The sequence below is a fragment of the Glossina fuscipes genome, unplaced genomic scaffold (assembly GCF_014805625.2).
Source record: "Glossina fuscipes isolate IAEA_lab_2018 unplaced genomic scaffold, Yale_Gfus_2 174, whole genome shotgun sequence".
NCBI classification, from domain to species: Eukaryota; Metazoa; Arthropoda; class Insecta; order Diptera; family Glossinidae; genus Glossina; species Glossina fuscipes.
Genome location: NW_023998517.1, coordinates 2413750 through 2432118, shown reverse-complemented (window position 1 = coordinate 2432118; position 18369 = coordinate 2413750). Strand labels below are relative to the sequence as shown.

At 34.9% G+C, this 18369-nt stretch overlaps 1 protein-coding gene across 4 annotated transcripts; it reads right to left on the bottom strand.

The window, feature by feature from the left end:
• Positions 1–588: 588 nt before the first annotated feature.
• LOC119641735 (glutamate receptor ionotropic, kainate 2) lies at positions 589–14502 on the bottom strand. Of its 4 annotated transcripts, none has more exons than XM_038040555.1 (15): positions 14303–14502; positions 13263–13426; positions 12653–12875; positions 12394–12584; positions 11981–12173; positions 10510–10667; positions 10202–10423; positions 9927–10133; positions 7487–7571; positions 6789–7065; positions 6452–6653; positions 5818–6040; positions 3613–3728; positions 2382–2531; positions 589–1261 (listed from the first exon to the last, which is right to left on the bottom strand). In XM_038040555.1, exons 1-15 carry the CDS (start codon positions 14409–14411, stop codon positions 1061–1063), a joined length of 2721 nt encoding a protein of 906 aa, XP_037896483.1. In that variant the 5' UTR covers positions 14412–14502; the 3' UTR covers positions 589–1060. The 4 variants fall into 4 exon arrangements, with proteins under 4 accessions (XP_037896483.1, XP_037896484.1, XP_037896485.1 ...); XM_038040556.1 differs by lacking the exon at positions 2382–2531 and adding an exon at positions 1741–1890; XM_038040557.1 differs by lacking the exon at positions 2382–2531.
• Between the last annotated feature and the right edge of the window lie 3867 nt (positions 14503–18369).

Genomic DNA, 18369 nt, shown 5'->3' with positions numbered 1-18369 from the left:
AACCCACACCACGACACTTCTTTTAAATCTAATAACCATTTGAGATTACCTTAAAAAGGTCCTTGCATTTCTTTAGATCCAATACGAGACACGCATGTAATCTTTCATTGAAAACAACACGACACCTGACGATATCAATGAGAATTGCACCTTTTCCTCGGAACAGGCAACTTTTTGTGCCCTGTAGCTACATACTTCTGATATAGAGAAGACATAAGTATCAGCGAACGTACGCAGCAGCGCGAACAATGGATTTCTGAAAAAATTCTGTCTATGATTGTCTATCTTTTCCCCTAATGCTGCCCTTGATTTTTTTTTTAACCTAAGCGATCCGTTTTTGAATTATTTGAACGGAATTTGTTATCTCAGTTCCTATCAAGAATAAACTACTTTTACGCCCATCTTCCTTTTGAAGACGGGTATTGAAAGTGTGCTTAGATATGGTATTATTATTGATTTTCGAAGAAAATTATTGGTGTTTGCTCAGGATAACACCATTTTTTTTAATCCCTTCCCGTAAACAGACAGAGCATCATAGTCACATCGTCAGTAGAAATTTCCTCACGCAGTCTGTTAAAGTGTTACATGTCCATGGTCGTGGTAAATCTCCATGATCCTTTAATACGTTATGATGAAAAGAGATGAAGAATAGAATCTCAACTACACTTATGTATAATAGAACTTTATATTAAGCGAAGTCATATGGGAGATATTTGATACTCGGCCCAACCCAATTGTGATTGTGTGTTGGTTTACACCTGTTAACTGCACTTTTTGGACCGATGAGCATGTCCCTTCCTAACTGGGTTTGAAACAGAAAGCTTTCCTAGAATACCACAACGTTTACTTTACCAAACTAAGACCGCATGATAAATAAGAAGATGGACTTTGAACTTCCACAAGGATGGCAGATCGTGTAAATAGTATTATTTTTTATACTTTATTCTAAAAAGATGCTGATTATACTTCCTTATAGTGACCTTCATTCAATTTATCGAATAAAGAAGAGTACTGAGGATTAATGAATTCATTTATTTGAAATTGTATTCTCGATGCGAAATTATTTTTTCCTTTTTTGTAATTGTTGATCGTCGGTCGCCAAGGAATCGACGGTTACAGAAGAGGAGTCTTTCGATGAAACAGAAAATTTCGATCTGGAACTAGCACTGCGTGATGGTTTAGGATATTTCACTGGCCGAGTGTTGCCAGAGCATTTCAAAACAAAACGTATTTCTTCCATAAGTTCAGTCTTGAAGGGAATCTAGAGCGAGGAATCAAAAATTGTAAATTGTTTACTGTTTTCCATTTTATAGTGACCAACTGAATGCAGTATAAGCTGCCATTAGTTTCGGAGAAAAAGTTATGGAAATTAGAGCAAAGGAAGTACGAGGAAATAAAAGAGAAAACAATAACAATTTCATAAATATTATTAATATTTAAATTAAAGAGGGCTCTAGGATTCTCTAGAAACGCAAGGAAATTGCACAACAACAAGTGTAGGATTATGTCGTGATATTGAAAATTATTCTTAGTTGCATGCATTAAAGAAAACCTTGAATTTCTTTTCGTTCTTTTTTTTTGTTTTTTTTTTTTTGCTTTCTGTCTGCGCGTTAGATGTTAATAATAAAAACGACACATCTCGATGAGTTTTCATTCGTTTTTGTTTATGTTACGTTAAAGTGAACGCACACAATTTTACGCTTAGTACGCTTAGTAAAGTTTTTAAATGATATTGAATACCTTGTTGGCTTGGGCAGTGCTGTAAAGTCCGCAAATCCACTCCACAATGCCACAAAAAACGGCTATAATGCTGCCCGCCAGCAATACCGCATATATTCCGCCAACATTAGCCATACCAAGCTCTGCAGCCGAGTCCGAACTCGCTTTTTGCTGTGTTAAGCGATTGTTATTCATTCCGTTATTTTTTTTTTTTTTTCAGTTTGACACGATTTTTATTTTTTTTTTGTTTTGTTTTTGTCAACGCATGTCAATCAAATAAAAAGTCATTAAGCCGCAAGTGTTTTTAAGAATGCAAGGATAATAACAAAAGTGTTGAATAAAAGAGTTTTCATTTATAGTTTTGTTTTTGGACCGTGATATGTTTTGAAGTTGTTGTTGTTTTTTTTACAGTTTGCAAATTTAGACGATGGCATCATTTTCATATCAAAGAAACAAAGGGCAAATAAAATATATATGCGAATGTATATGTATACGAACAAAAAGCTATAGAACAAAGCATTAAAAAGTGAAAGGTGTTGGTACGAGAAAAAATCAAATCCAGATCCAATCGTTCGCAAAAAAGGTGACAAACATTGGAAAAATATGCACGGCGTGAATTCAATCGGGCTCTTAGGGATGACGAATGACATCTTTTGCAATACCTTGTTCTCATCGCAACGCTGCTTAACGCCACATATCATTTCCACAATGGACACAAATAAGCCAAAGAAAGAGCCAGCGATTAGTACCAAAAATACACCACCAAGATTGCTGATTTCTAAAGCCAAAGCTCCACTATCGCTTTCCACGCCCTTGAGTAGTAAATTTCACATTTTGTAAATTACATAGTACCGCCTATGATGCTTTTGCATTTGCACGCACCAGGCTCAATGATAGTGAAATTAATATGATGATATGTGATAGGGAATGAATGAATGCATGAGTTTGAAAAATCTTATTAAAAGTCTGCTTATCCACCAGCATCAAAGATTAGATTTGAAAAAGAGAAACACGTCTTCAAGATCTCCTAAAAAAATACTGTGCCCAAAGAGTAAGACCAATATTCAAGTTCAATAACAGGGGTATGTCGAACACTAGAAATATATATTTTTTAAACTAGCCGTACTGCCGTAGACGTCTGTGTCGAATTTCACATCATAAATGTCATAATTGTTTCAGCTGCGCAAAAAACTCAGTTTTTGCAATTTTTACAACGTAAGTGTGATAATTATTTGTGACTACACGCACATGAAACGAACACAACCGATCAAACGAGGGAAAATCCTTCCCATAGCCGCTCAAAAATCAAAGCGATATTTGTGTCGACATTTCTTCGGCTATCGTGGTTTTGTGCACTATAAGTTCACTACACTAAGCCAAACTGCTAAGTGTTATGTGTCAAAGTTAAATTGGTCTTACTTTTTGACCGCAGAACACGTGTCATAACCTCGCTTTAAAGTACGATTGTAATTAACGCTGACACTTCCGGTCAGATTAAGTTTTGTTATTCAAAAGAACAAATGCAGTTATTAAACAGGCTAACCTTTTCAAAATAACTATTTGAGTAATGGACGGAACGACTAAAAACTGAAATTATGAAAACGATTTTCTTAATTATTTTTTACTTCAATTCTGCTGGCAACAATCAAATCATGAAACAGAGTACATTGCCAGGTATAACGATATTTTGATCGTTAATGTGGTTTGTTATTCTCAAATAATATCGACAGTGTGGCTATCAGAAATGACAAGATTTCGTTAACTCATAAATTATAATACGTTATGAAATATTCATGCGGACAAAGTTACGTTCGAAACCTGTGATGGGTGGTATTCAAGATTCGCCCAAAAACGAATATAGCTTTCGCTAATTTGTTTCAGGTAAAGGCTTACCGTACACGCACCGCCGCCTCGTTTCTCTTTCCACCATTTTGTCTTCATTTTTACAAGCACACCTTGTTCCTGCAACTCCAGGACGGCTTGGCTGAGGACATCTCGATATGGAGAATCTATATATAGGTTTGCAACAACATAACACTTGGACTAATTTTCAGCTTTTTCTTTAAAAATTCGCAATAACAAATACAGTCCCCCTCGAAAAATATATCTGTTAACTAAATTCGAAAGGGATATAAAAAATTTATCTTTTCGTACATAACACAGTTAATAAGTGCGGACAAAAAGTCAATATTTGCACCCAACATAGTAGGTATTCGGCTTTTCTATGTCCACCAGTGTGCCGTCATACGAAAAATTACAACAGCGCCAATCCTCCTACAATGCGACTCTCTTTTAGCAGGGTTACCATATAACCTCACCTATAAAGCGATAGTCTTATGACGCGGTTTCCGTCCAACAACATTCCATCAACTTAATTAGGAAACTTCTCTTTAGCATGAATTTATCGAAGTGTTAAACTTTTACCATTAAAATTAACCAGGAACTCCCTCCTTTTTAATGAAAGTACATCGTCATTTGCTAATTTCAGTTATCAGGGAATTCCCCTATGTCGAACTTTTTGCTTTTGCAAACATCCACTTATATTCATTAATTCCTTGCAGACCTACACATCTCGAATAGTGCTCAATAAACTGACTTTTGCTCGTTTAATTTATGTGTGTTATTGGACAACATTAGACAACACTGGAAATATTTTTTACTTATTTCAATATAATAACACATAAAAAAATAATTGCTAACCTCGGATTTGCATAAAATCAAACCAAAAGTAAACAAGAAAACAGTTAGAAAGAAAGTTTATATCTCTAGAGATAAGGAAAACTATGGCAGACGGGTGTCTGTTAGGCGCGTCATAGGGCGCAGAATTAATTAAACTGATTAAGAAGTGACTTTACTTACTTCCATATAACGCGACACGCATCAATCTCATCTGTACTACTTTTGACTTTCTTATAATGTAATTTAACATGGTTTACATCTTAAACCTTTGTTCCCTTTAGCGCGATTTAATAGACGGTTCACTGCACTTTCCCTTTCAACAAAAACCTGAGGGAAAAAAGATTGAAGTTGCGTTCAAGATCGTTTTCCTTTTTTCATTGGGCAAAGCCGAATGTCATGCAATTTATCATTGAAAACCTATTAAGAGAAACTGCCCATTCATTTCTTGTATTCCTTTGTAAATTCCGAGACACATAACGGAAAGTGATTTTGTCTCGTATTGTATGTAATTGCATTTTCTCAGAGCGAAGTTCACACTTAGGCCGCATTGCGATCACGTATTTTGGCAGCTGATATAGCGAAGGGCTCTATCAAATACGGACACTTGAAAGTAGATTGAATGAGTCTGAAGAGAATGTGCTGCCACAACGTCAATGTCAAAATTGGTTCACAAAATTTCGTTCCGTTGACGACGTGTCACGATCTGGAAGGCCAGTTGAAGAACTAATAACAAGAAGACAACTCGTGAGATAACTAGGAAATCATAAAACCCTTTAATCTTTTATTTTGAGCAAAAACGAAATAATTTTGCGAATAACCCAACACACACACAAATTCGAAATCCATATTCTATACATATGCATTTTCATCACAATTAATATATTAAACTAATGCCATTGCACTACTTTACGAGGCAATTGAAAAAATCAAAAAGGACTTAAGGAATACAGATTACAGGAAACCCGCGTTCTCTTGCAATTCACATGTGCTTCGATGTTATATATTATCGGGAAAGCGTATCGAGTAAACTTAATTTTAAAAGTTTTTCTATATAAAACCGCTATTCAGTGATTAAGTTAAGTAAAATACAATTGAACGCTAATAAGTTAATAAAACTAAAAGCTTCTCACTTCTAACCAAGTTTATAAAATGAAAATCAACCCAACTGCCAGTCTTTACTTGGTAATAATTGTAATAATATCCTCCTAGCAGTAAATTATCAAACTACGTTTTAATAAACTTATAAACTTGATGCTTCGTATGGGAGAGAGAGAGAGAGAGAGAGAGAGAGAGAGAGAGAGAGATTTTTCCGCAGTTTCGTACGTGAGGAAACTATTCAGAGTATAATTCATCGTCTACACACTAAGACACCTATAAGTACGCAGTTATTTATGCATTCGCAAGCACACATTTACTTACTTTTTTTCATGGCGATGCCGTAACCTTTCTCATCCAGTAAAGTACCAACTTGGGTTAAAGTACAACGTCGTTCGGTAATGTATTCAATGGTTGTGGATTCCATTAAAAATGCATAGTTTTCATTTTCCACACGTGTAACACCTTCGGCATTCGTTGATGTCATATACTCAGGATGAGAATCCATAAACTCATACATTTTTTGATAGGTGGGAAATTTTGCACCCTAAAGCCGTCACCGTAGCAATTTAAAAAAAAAAAAACAAAAAATTATAATTCAATATCCGCAGCATAAATACATTACAAGCAAATGCTTTTAGGAACGATTGAGAGCACATTTAAATTTAACGACATTTTCCTTAAACCACATGGACAGATGTCGTCATCTTCAGAGCAGACGGACAAATAGCTAAACAGCTATTTCAGTAAATATGATCACATCCACTTTGGAGTTGCACACTGACCATTAAAGAAATATTTTCTTAAAGTTCTTCGAAACATATATTTCTTCTTAGTTTTATGTAATGAACGGCAGGCGTAATGATAGCGTAAGATCTTTTACTTACACTCAACGCATCGTATATGTAAAATAAGAAGAATGGCGATAAAAATGTTAAAGATTTTGCAGCGAATTTACCTGAAAAAAATTAAAAGTACTGCCACCAAGCTTAGCGCCATAATTAACGCCACCCTTATTGGCGGCTAAATCTTCAACATTCTCGATGGGTGTACTAAGTGATTCTACCGTTAGAAAGGCCGCTAGATTAGCTGTGTACGATGAAACCATAATCAGTATGAAAAATGACCAAAATGAGGCCACAGAACGTGTCGAAAATCCTCTGAAAATGACAAACATATATATGCACATAGAGCAACGCTCACTCAATTTCGCACATGGTACCTGACCTGTTAAAATGCTTGTCATGCAAGCAGACATACGGGAAAGCAATTATATAGGTGATTAGCGTACTTACTTGGGCGCTAATTCAGAGCCTTGTTGTAATAGAGCGCCAATAGAAAACCAAAAGCAATTAGTTAAACTAAATTGGTTTTCAAGCTCGGTGGGCTCTTCTATGCACGGATACGGATTATCCCACTCAGCCGGCGAAATGCGTCCCAATATGAACATACTAAGCGAAACACTTACACAGGATATACCCAGCCATAACCACACTTCACCAGAAAATGGTGACATGAATGAGAATAATTTTGGTGGCTCTTTCATTGGTTTGCGAAACAATATTGCAATACCTAAAGAAAGTAAAAGCCAAGCATAAAAGGAAATAAGAAAAATTAGATAAAAGAGAAACGACTGCTGCTGAACTCTATGTTCAAATAAGCATCTACAACACTTAATTTCGGGCTGTAAGTTTAGAGACAATTTGTCTCTACTTAGTCCCTCACAGAAATCAATGAAATTGAGACACTGATGAAAACCTCTCTCTATGTATGTGCAGCTCATCTGCTTCTTCATAGCGGACTTATTGGAAGATTCTTAAATCCACTCATTCATCTTTAATTGCATAGTCATATTCATTATTAACATGGCGTATGAGTTACATACAAGTTATGTCAAAAAAAGCAATTATTTATTTTATGTTGTTAATACGCCCCATACACCACACATATACATACTTTGCGCTCATGAAAAAGATAGAAGAGAAGGACTTACCTAAATTCATGAAAGGAATTGTAAAATCAACAGCACTCTCACGATCTGAAGTCATAGTCAAATCCGTTATGCCCAAGTCGGCTCGCTGAAAAGTAATACTAAAGAGTTTAAGTAAAGTACTTGTGATACGACGGGGGAATAAGATTCAAAAGCATCCCAGAATGGTTAAGCGGCAAAAAGTTCTCAATAAATCATTCAATTAGTAGCTTCAGTTTGAATGTATGAAAGTAACTTTGAACAACTTTTATTGTGAAATTGCCTTTGTCTTGTTTGATTGTTGCTATTGAAATAAGTAATGAGTAATAACATATACTCATGCATCACAATTTCACAATCAATTAATTGTCCTCGCTATTCTTTATTCTACATCGCATGCACAAGACAAATTCATTTAACATATATTATGAAAAGGTCGACAAGGACCGGAACGTAACTACTTACACATACGCATACATATTAAATAACTATTGGCAGAAATTTCATTAGATGGCATTTAGAGAACAGAGATGAGCAAATTCTCTGGGCACAAGCTCTTATCAGATAGTGAGTTGAAGTTATTAGTGACGTTGGAACGAACGCATTAACACATATACGTTCTCATGCCTTTTATTTTACAGCGAGCAAAATACTAAATGCAATAGCTTTTTACTGTTAAGGTCAAATTTTCTAACTATAATAAGAAAACATTCTGCATAATTTTTATGAGACCTGCTACGCAAGCAAATCCATTTTAATGTAAGCCATAAATTTTCAACAGCTTCGAGAAATTTTTATAGATTTTAGAGAATTTTATTCTGAGTTATTTGCTGACGTGAAGACGCGGTATTTGTATATGTTTTTCGCAAATATTTATATAAAGAAGAAATATTTTATTATTTAAACAAAATCCAAAAAACTATTACTTGAATTAAGTAGGAAATTAAATTATACCAATGTGCACATCGAATGGATTATGTAACAATGGCAAACGTTTCCGCAAAATTTTAAATAAATTCTTGAATTCGAAATCTCAGGAAGCAATCTATAATGGCGGTAGAGTCCCAGGAATCATTTAATCAGATTCTTCTGCATTTTGAAAACGCCTTTCCAGCCTCCTCTTGAATACGCTACATAAGACTCTAGTTACATCTTAACGCTTTATATATAGTGCAAGAGGGGTGACTTTAAGTATTTCTTTATCGCTGTCCTCGTCAGTTTCGGCATAAAAGTTGTCCGCGTAATCAACTTTTCAGTGTCTGTCTGTCTGTCTCTTCTTGACGTTGTTCTTACAAACTCAAAAATGTATCTGAAGAGCAGAGTTTTTTATAGATTTTTCTTCTGTCATCTACTTACTAATGCTCGTTAACGCTTAACAAGTATTTTTAATATATATTTGTATCCCATAGGGTTGATTGAATCGCGCTTAATGTTTTTACTATATTAACTCTTATCTTTTGCGCTTTCTGGGTATATCATATTATGTATGTTTGCGAGTGTTGTCTTTTGCTTGTGTTGTTATATACTTTAGATGGGAAATATGAGTATAAATGCTTTTCAAACACTTGCACAGCGTATAATTGCGTGTTAAAAACGCCGCGTGCTATGTCTGCACCAGACATTTATGGTTAAAATGAATAGCTAAGTTTACTTTATCTATAGGTGTTACCTCCCCTGTCCACTTACGCACTTACATTATCAAAATTTGCCTAAAGTATATTGCTTAGGAGTGTAAACAGCCCTACAGTCTTTCTCTTTATTAATTTAGGTTAAGTCGAATAACCAGCTTCGTCGATCTATGCATCGTCCCACAAATAGGAGACTCTTTTCTATGGAGATTTATGTATGTAAGTTTGTACGTTGATTTTTAGCTATAATGCGTTAGGTGGTCATATGCTTGATCTACTTTATTTGCACAGCTTTCAATGATTTATTTGTACATAGAAAATGCTGCAATACTCCTTTCATTATGGTTATGTCTTACGCTAGCATAGTACGACATATTTATAGCGCTATTGCATTTGCTGGATTGCGTAACAATAAATTTAATTCCTTTCATTTTATTTATTTTCCTTTTTTTTTTACTCTTGCTTGTTGTCCGAAAACTAGCGTTTAATTTTGGTTTTACAACTGGCAAAATATCCAGCAGAGAAATGCCAAAATACCAGTGAAAATGCTGTGAAACTAATTTATCATTATGAATTAGAAGCACCAAAGCGACAGGCAGCTTAAACACGCAATTACACGTTTTAGGAATAAACCAAAACCAAAACACACAGGACAACGTAAAGAGCAAACAATGTTCAAATAGAAGGGAAGTAATGTGTGTGTTGATAGGAGAACCGGAAGTGCATGCCAAGTTTAAATGACAGATAACAAAAAGAGGGTTTACATTTTTCATACATATATACTAAGGGTAGCGGGGTTCAAGTTTACTGTACAACACATACGAATGTTTACTTACGTCTTCCATAATTTCCAAAAGCATACCGTTCCATTCCTTGGTAACGGGATTCAATGAGCCATATTTATTGTCCTCCTGTAAGCGAAACGTATACGAAAAGCCCAGTTTCTTGCCAAGTTCTTCAATCAATTCAATACCGAAGCCTTCAAATTGATCGTTGCCTTCCAACTTAGCAGGCGAGTCTTTCAACATACCATACGGTTCGCTCTGTCAATACAAATAAATGTTAACAACATTTTGCATAGCGATCTTGTGAAAGGTTAAAATTGCCGTACAATTGCCGTTATAACTACGAAACTTTTATTCACCAGCGAACGTTGGTCTGGTTCTGAAGATATCGAAGCTGGCGGCCGATCTAGGGACGCACCTTCATCAGTACTCCATGAACCAATTTTTTGCAGTCCCGAAACCGTCAACTCAATGATATCTAACAAAAAATCTGTCCGCAAACCTTCGTAATCGAATTTAATATCACCCGACAAGCCCTTTATGCTCAACTGCAAATTTCCTCAGAAAATAAGAAAGAGAAACGCACTTGCAATCAATAAGTTTTATTTTTTGTATTTCCCACTTTGTCTCTTACCGATTTCATATAGTTAACCAGCGTATAGCCTTTATCCCACGTAACGTCATCGTTACAGTTTAACGAAACAGGACGAAACATGATATGTTTGAATGTTTCCGCCAAAAGTTGTACGCCATCGTATACTAAAGCCATGTTAACCGTTAACGGACATGAGACTGTTTCAAAAGAGAATTTTTAAACTATAAATATTTGACAGAGGGTGGAAAAAGCAATTCTTTTACGTCACGACTACAGGCCTTTTACAATTTTATCGAAGTTTAAAAAGTAAAATAAAACAAATAAAAGCAAATAAAGCCGCTGAGGTGGGCTGCGGACCACCATTAAATATCCTACGGTTATTCATATAATGTATCATATAATGCAAAAGAAGGAGTTATATGGAAAGTGCCCATAGTCAATAGCGCCCGTCCTTGGCGCTTGGTACCAAACTTCATCAAATATTACGACCTGTGGTTGCAGAACATTTTATACAAAACAAGACAGAAAGACGGACACAGAGACAGACAGGGAAGCTTAAATCGATTCAGAAAATAGTTCTGAATCGATCAGTATCATAAAAGATCTACCTTAAGTCTCTCTGGGTGTTCCACCACTAGGGGTGTAAGGTATAAAAGTATTTTCGTCTTGGAACGGATCTCTCACTCTCAGTATCGCAAAAGAATATACAAAAAGTGAAAAGCATTTAATTACTTATGATGGTCGATGATCGTAATATCGAAATATTTTGTTCCTGAACTAGCTTTAAAAATTCCAGTGATTTGGTTAAATTTTAATTAAACCGTTTATATATATTTATCTTCTTTTTATTATATTACTCTTTATCCTCTCTAGGATCTTGTGAGAGCCTATCCCATCTTTGAATTGTTAGTCATAGCTTTTTGTTTATTATAGACGTAATTTTAAGTTGAGTTGGGGCCATCAACATAGTATATCTCAAAATCTTTAGCTTTAATATTCCGTAAATGTTCTAAGAGTACATAGACGGGTGGACAGATGCGAGACTGACAAAAGTAAAAGCTAAAGGCAAGCTTTGTTTGCTCAGGAAACTATGTATGCCTAATTTACAAGATTTGTGATACGTAGTGCTGAGAGTTACAAAACCGAGGAGAAACCTAATATATCTCCAATCATCGGTAATCGATATAAAAATAAGAAAAAAAAATATAAAAAATATTATGAGACCCAGAAACTCTGCATTTCCGCTTTTTAATTCCAATACATTTTAGACTACCGAAGTTGGGACCATAGTCGGAAGCATATTTAGCCTTTACGGAACTCAAAACGGGTTCTGAGTTTACTTTGAACTTTATTTTATCCGTCAAAATGAGCCTAAGCTTGTCCATGCTAGCATATTGGGATATATTGCGCCACCATACACCTCTATACGATATTTAGTTAGTTAAGGTGTCATTTAAATTCAAGTGATCATATCCTCTGTTAGGACTTTAATGGGCATTTGATTACTTGCCATTCACGTAGGGATCCTCTTCTTCGTACAGCGCTTTCGCAACTTCCAATACAAGCTCGTTTTCTGGTGAGATTAAACGAATGCCAGTTATATTTGCGTCGCTATGTTGATACGGCTCCAAATCAAGAGTTTGAAGATCCAAATCACTGATAATGTAGCGATAAGCTCCGGTCATTAAGCCAACTTGTTGAGCCTTTTGTATGTCATACACACACGTATGGGAGAAAAGTTCAAGTTTTTATTAATTTCAAATTCAAAGAAAGTAAACTCTCTCTCTCTCTTTCTAAACTTCCAAGATATGATTTGAAGGAGAAAATAACAAAATATGACCATGCACTAGTTAAGCTAGACAATGATTTAAAGTTTATGTGCCGGCTTAAGTAATAGAAAATCTTATATGGAAAAGTGTTCACCTGTTTCAATAGTTCCGGTAATGTTTCTATAGATCCTACAACTATGAATGATGTCTCGCCAGAATTTCTAATACGTCGTAAAACATTGCGATAATCACCATTTAAATCAAGTTCGTATCTGCGAACAACTATCGTTGGACCAGCTGGGCCGTACATTTGCAATAAATCGTTGACTACCGGTAAGTATTCTCCTAAAAGCAATAAATAAAATACTTGTATGCAAATGACATAGGTCCGCAGATATGATCGAATGTATTACCGCATTCGTAAATGATAGTAAAAGCTTCCCATTCTAACATCGTAACCAAATCTTTTAAAATCACCGCCAGCTGTGTGGGATGGGGATGCAAATTAATTGTGGGTAGCTCAACAACAAAATCACCTCGTGTATCGATAAATGGAAGTTCCTTGGCGTCGCATATACTCATAGCGTGCTTTGCTGCCATAGATGATGTAGGACCAAAAACTGCGACTAAATTTTGCTAAATATTTGAGTAAAGATTAATTTCTAATCAACTTCATGTTAAAGGGGGATTTTTTTGTTTTTTTAATCCCTATCTAAAGGTCAACATGTAAGTTAATTTCAGACCTATCTTCACAAAACCAAGCTTTTGTAATAAATTATTGTCAAAATCCCAGATAAAAAATATCTGTTCCAATTTAGAAGGCATACGAGACAAGGTACAGATGTATAGGCAAACGGAAGGATCGGAGTTAAAATTTCGCCATCATTGCACATATCATATAAAGCCCAAGAAATGTCCAACCCTTCTATACGACTTTTACAATTAAATGATAGGATCAGAATACGCATTGCTTTCTCTTCCGAGTCACAAAGGAACCTAAAGAGGTGTCGTACGCGTACTTACTCTTAGCATTTTACACAATTTTTTTGATGTTTCGAAAGCATTTCCTGGCTCGATGCTAATCGAGACGCCATTTAAATACATATCTTCCATATCTGGATTGACGTTGTTGATGGCCAGCTGGAAAATCCTCTCCACATCCGCGTTATCATTCTCACAGATAAGACCTAAGTAATATATAAAGCAAATAAAGTCGATCGTCCATACAAGTGAACTATGAATCTCTTAAAATTAAAAGGCCAATGGTGGCGTAATGTGATGTGATATGGCTACTTTGCGAATTCAATAATCGGGGCGTATTCTATCACTTTTCTGCGTAAGCTCGACTACAAGCTTCCACCTGCTCCTGGTTGATACTTTGTTGCCTTATTTATTTTAATGCATCTACGTATAGAGATGAATGAAGACTTACTTACTCTATTAATTTCATTGTCAAGAAATATTTTTATTTAAAAAAAATAAACAAATTAACAAAACAAGCACTATGTAGAAAAAAAAAAAAAAAAAAAAAAAACAAGAAAAAAAACTAAGATAGAGATGTGAATGCGCATTCATAAGACTATTGTTTGCTTTACCTAAAGCATTTGCATGTTTGAAAAGCTAAAGCCAATAATGAATGAACGATACAAAAACAAATAGCAAAAGGCGCAACATACACAGCCGTAAACAGAATCGGAAAACTCGTAATACACATACAAATATTTTCAATGGCAAACAAATTGGCCTATTTTTCCCAAGTATTGTTTCTCATTTTCCGATACAGAAGAGACAGAATGAATGCAAAGAAATATTCACAACAACTAGAACGTAGCGTAGCTAAAAGCACTGGATTTACACGTGCACGTAAATGCATAAATAAAGGCCATAAAAATCCGATATACTGATCCATAAAAATTGTTACGCTGTAGATGAATGAATTGCCGCACACACACCGAAACAAACAGACATATTGTTTACGTAATAAATATCAATATTTTGTAATTTTAATGCGGGTTTAATGCGATATATATATATAAGCTATATATATATATAGCTTAACTTACCCACATTCGTTTTCTGAGCATTAATTATTTCAATGGAAAATAACGAGAAACTTAAAAACAACAAAAATTTATTTTCAATATTTATTTTGCATTTTAGTCTCCGAAACATTATGAATGATAGAATGATAGAAATGCAGGACAGATAAGCGATTTGAAAATATTTCGCGTACTAAAATTATGTTTTTGTTCGAATAGCTTTTGCTTTTTTCCGATAGGTTCGTTCCTTTGAATGATCTCAAAATGCCAACTGAACATAAAAATTCTCTTTCGATTACATTTTCGCAATTTTCTTTTTGGTCTTTTTTTTCTTCTTTTAATATCGTAATCGCAACCGCAAAACTTTCCTAAGTGTCATCATAAATGTTTACCCAAGTGCCTCTAAAAATATATATTTGGCAACTTTTTAGCCGCATTATGCAAATAGAGTGTCCGGCAAAAAGCAGAAAGCGGTTTAATGTAAATCATTTGATAAATATTCGCAAGGGCTTATAAATATAAAATAAGGCGAATACGCATAAAATAAAGCAATTTATAAATAAAGAAAATTAGAAAGCGTACAGTAATTGGGGTTTTTTTTTTGCCCCCATTCCTATCAAATGATTCGAAAAGTTTGCTAAAACAAATTTCGAAAGCCTTTAATGCGACCATGTTACCACGAGCCTCTAAATGGATGAGATACTGAATTGTTTACAACTGATTTAGCGGAAAACGAGTAGAAATTTTATAGTTATCCACCATTAAATACCCTACATACCTCCTTATTTCGAAAAGTCTCCAAAGAGAAGTCGTCGAAAAAGTGCTCCAAATCCTGATCATTTTCAATAGGGTTCGTTCGCGGTTCAAAACACTTTAGTGTACAAAATTTTATCAAAATATCTCAGTAATTGCGGCCTGTAGGTCGACGAGAAGGAAACAAGACAGACAGGTGGATAGACAAACGGACAACAGTTTAAGTCGATTCAGAAAGTGATTCAGAAAACGATTCCAAACCGATCGATGTAACAACAGTTGAGTCTGACTCGTGTCCTTCTGAGTATTACATACATCCGCACAACAAGGATATAATGATATTACAAAGATTTTATCTTGAGTTGTCGGGAGCTTTAATAGGCTCGTAGAGATATACTTAAGAAAACGAAACCACTTAAACACTTTCAACGAAACGTTCTTAACGAAGTTAACGAAATGCCAGTTGAAATATTGAACATCTATAAGAAACTAAAAGAGGCAGGTCTTTAGCTGGCTTTTTGTTCGAGATTTAATAAAAAATTTATCGTCAATTTTCATTTTTTTTGGCTTTTCATAAACTTCCATAAAAAGAAAGTAAACATCGTGTGTTGCACTATTAAAGTACAAGAGCACCAGCTGTGGTTTTATTAAGTTTGTTGCTACTCTATGTGAAAGCGTGCTAAGTTTATTGCTTCCTTTGTATCTGCCAAGAAAGCGTTTCAGATGGAAGGGAGTAAAGTATTTTTACTACTCGCTTATGGCAAAGACCGGACGGCAATGTGTGCGATGTAAAAAATATTTTCCAAAATTTGCTAGAAGCTAGGCGAGCGCATACTATTGAATCTTCTATCTAAAAGGAAGCTGAACGCTTGTGACCTTGCGAAAGGCATTAACAAGGAGTTTGTAAAAATTAAAAGAATTATCTTAATAGTCATTCTGATCGTGCTCGAAACGAGAACCATTGCAACAACAACCAATGTTGATAAACACAAGTGAAATTTCACTTCACTAAAACAACGATTGCCAGCGAAAGGCTCCTCTCAGGTCAGGATGGCAAAGTTGCGATATATTCTAACAGAAAGAAAGATCAAATATCAATAGTGTTAAGCCCTTGTCAGACAATTGTAGGGTGTGCTTTTCACTTTTTTAATTTTCTATATTTTTCTTGAATGGTTGCGTATACACATAATTACACACATTTTATAAATTCGTACTGGAAACGTACGTTTAGAAATGTTTTCTTTGTACGGTAAGTTAGTCGTAAAAGAAAAAATTTCTTTCATTGAAAGATCCTTTTTATAGAGGTAGTAAATAGTAGTAAACATTGTCAAGTATTTCGCATAAGGGAAAAAATACGTTATTGTACGTGCTACAGTATCTACCATAAGTATAAAATGTAAAATTTTTTACAAATACGAATATGTATGCTACAGATGCAAAGCAAAAGTTGCAAAACAATAAAACAATACAAGAAAGGAAAATATTTTTTCTATTATATTTGCGAAGAAACGAAAGAAAAACAAATATGAAAGTTATGTTCGGCAAGGGCCGAATTTCGCATACCCATCAGTACGCTTTTCGCGTTCTACTCCCCAAGTTCTTTTATTTGACACCCATATCGCTGGTATTATTAAGAAAAAATTAATCGCAGTGTCTACCATATTCATTTTAAAATTAACCCATTTTTAGGCAGATAGTATATCTTCATTTGAGGAGTGTACAAAATAATTTCAAAAATTCTGTCAGGTTTGCCGTGTGACATATAAGAATAAAACCTCAAAAAATTGAAAAAAAATGAGATTTACTTACTTTGCAGGGGCGTGGCCGATTGGTTTTTAAGCAGATAATATATCTTCGGTTGAAGAGTGTACAAAATACTTTGTTTGCCTTATGATAAATAGGCATGAGACCTCAAAAGATTGAACAAAATTAAATTTACTTACTTGTAACTTGATACGGACACGGCCGATTGGTTCCCTTTTTAGACTTAGAGCGTGAAGTATCTCGCAAAGCAAATGTGGAAACTTTCAGCCTTCTAGCTTTAATAATTACCGAATAAGAAGCAAAAATTTCAAAATTTTTTGTTGAAAAAGACTGAGTTACGTTCAGTTTACGCTCCACTGCACGCTTTTGCTATGACCAATTTGGTCCACTTTCAATACTAAGCCGCGTGCAGAAATTTCTGCTATTTCTACACAATTCGAAGTTGATATCTTCCTTTCTGCAAAGAGGAGTGCCAACAAGACACAGCACATAGACGGACAGACATGGCTAAATCGACGCAGAATTTCGCGCTGATCAGAAATATATACACTTTACAAGGTCTCTAAAACTTCCTCTTAGGTGTTACATATATTATGGGAAAAAACAAAACGAGTGTACCCCCGTCTTACAGTGCTGGGTATAATAAAATAAATTGTGTACGTATTTATGGACAGCAGAGCCGAAACTAAAAAAGATGCAGAAGAGAGGAGGAGCCATAGAAACATATCACCTACAGTTCAGATCCGGTAGTTTTTGCCAACGTGGGGTTGGTAACTTTCTCATTTTTACTCTTCCAAGCTACTAAAATAATAAATTTCATTGCCAATGGAATGGAATATAATGGGATGGAAACCACTGTTCAATACAGAAAACTCTATCGAGTATACCATCAAGGGTGGTAACAAAAAGACATATGTCATTGCGAAGATTTATTAAGAGAGAAGGGTGTAAGACTCGTGTTAAGGGAAATACAAACGATGTTCATTGAGATGATTTATTAGTTGGGCTTACTGTCATAATGCCATGTGAGCACTGACTTGATTGTAAACATTGTTGGATCAGCCAACACAATTTGCCTGTAAAACCATTGAATGTCCAAATGATTCTTACGCGATTCCTACTTGACCTTGATGACAAATATCATATAAATATAAATGTGATATAAATGAAGGACAAACAAAAAATGTTTTGCAACAGCTGAGCTTAAGCCTGAGGCTAAATGTACTGCAAGTCTCTGAGAAGTTGAAGTCAGAGCCAAGGATTTAGCTTGACGTGTTCATAGTCATTTGAGATTCGGTTGAGAATCTTGCAAAATAACCTCTACTGCGCCCTTACGCCACATTAATAAAAGTTCCAACCGTTTTTATTAAGTTCGAAAAAGTTTCCAAAGAACTGCTAACCTGCTCTCTTATATGTTCTATCATTTTTCGTTTTTCCTTTTATTGAAGAAATTCCTCAAGCGTAAGTTTAATAACGTTTCCTATTATTTGAACATAAGCTATATACACATATATATATATTAATGAAAATTTACTAGCATTTAACAAGGATTATTCAAAAGAGAAGAACAAGGA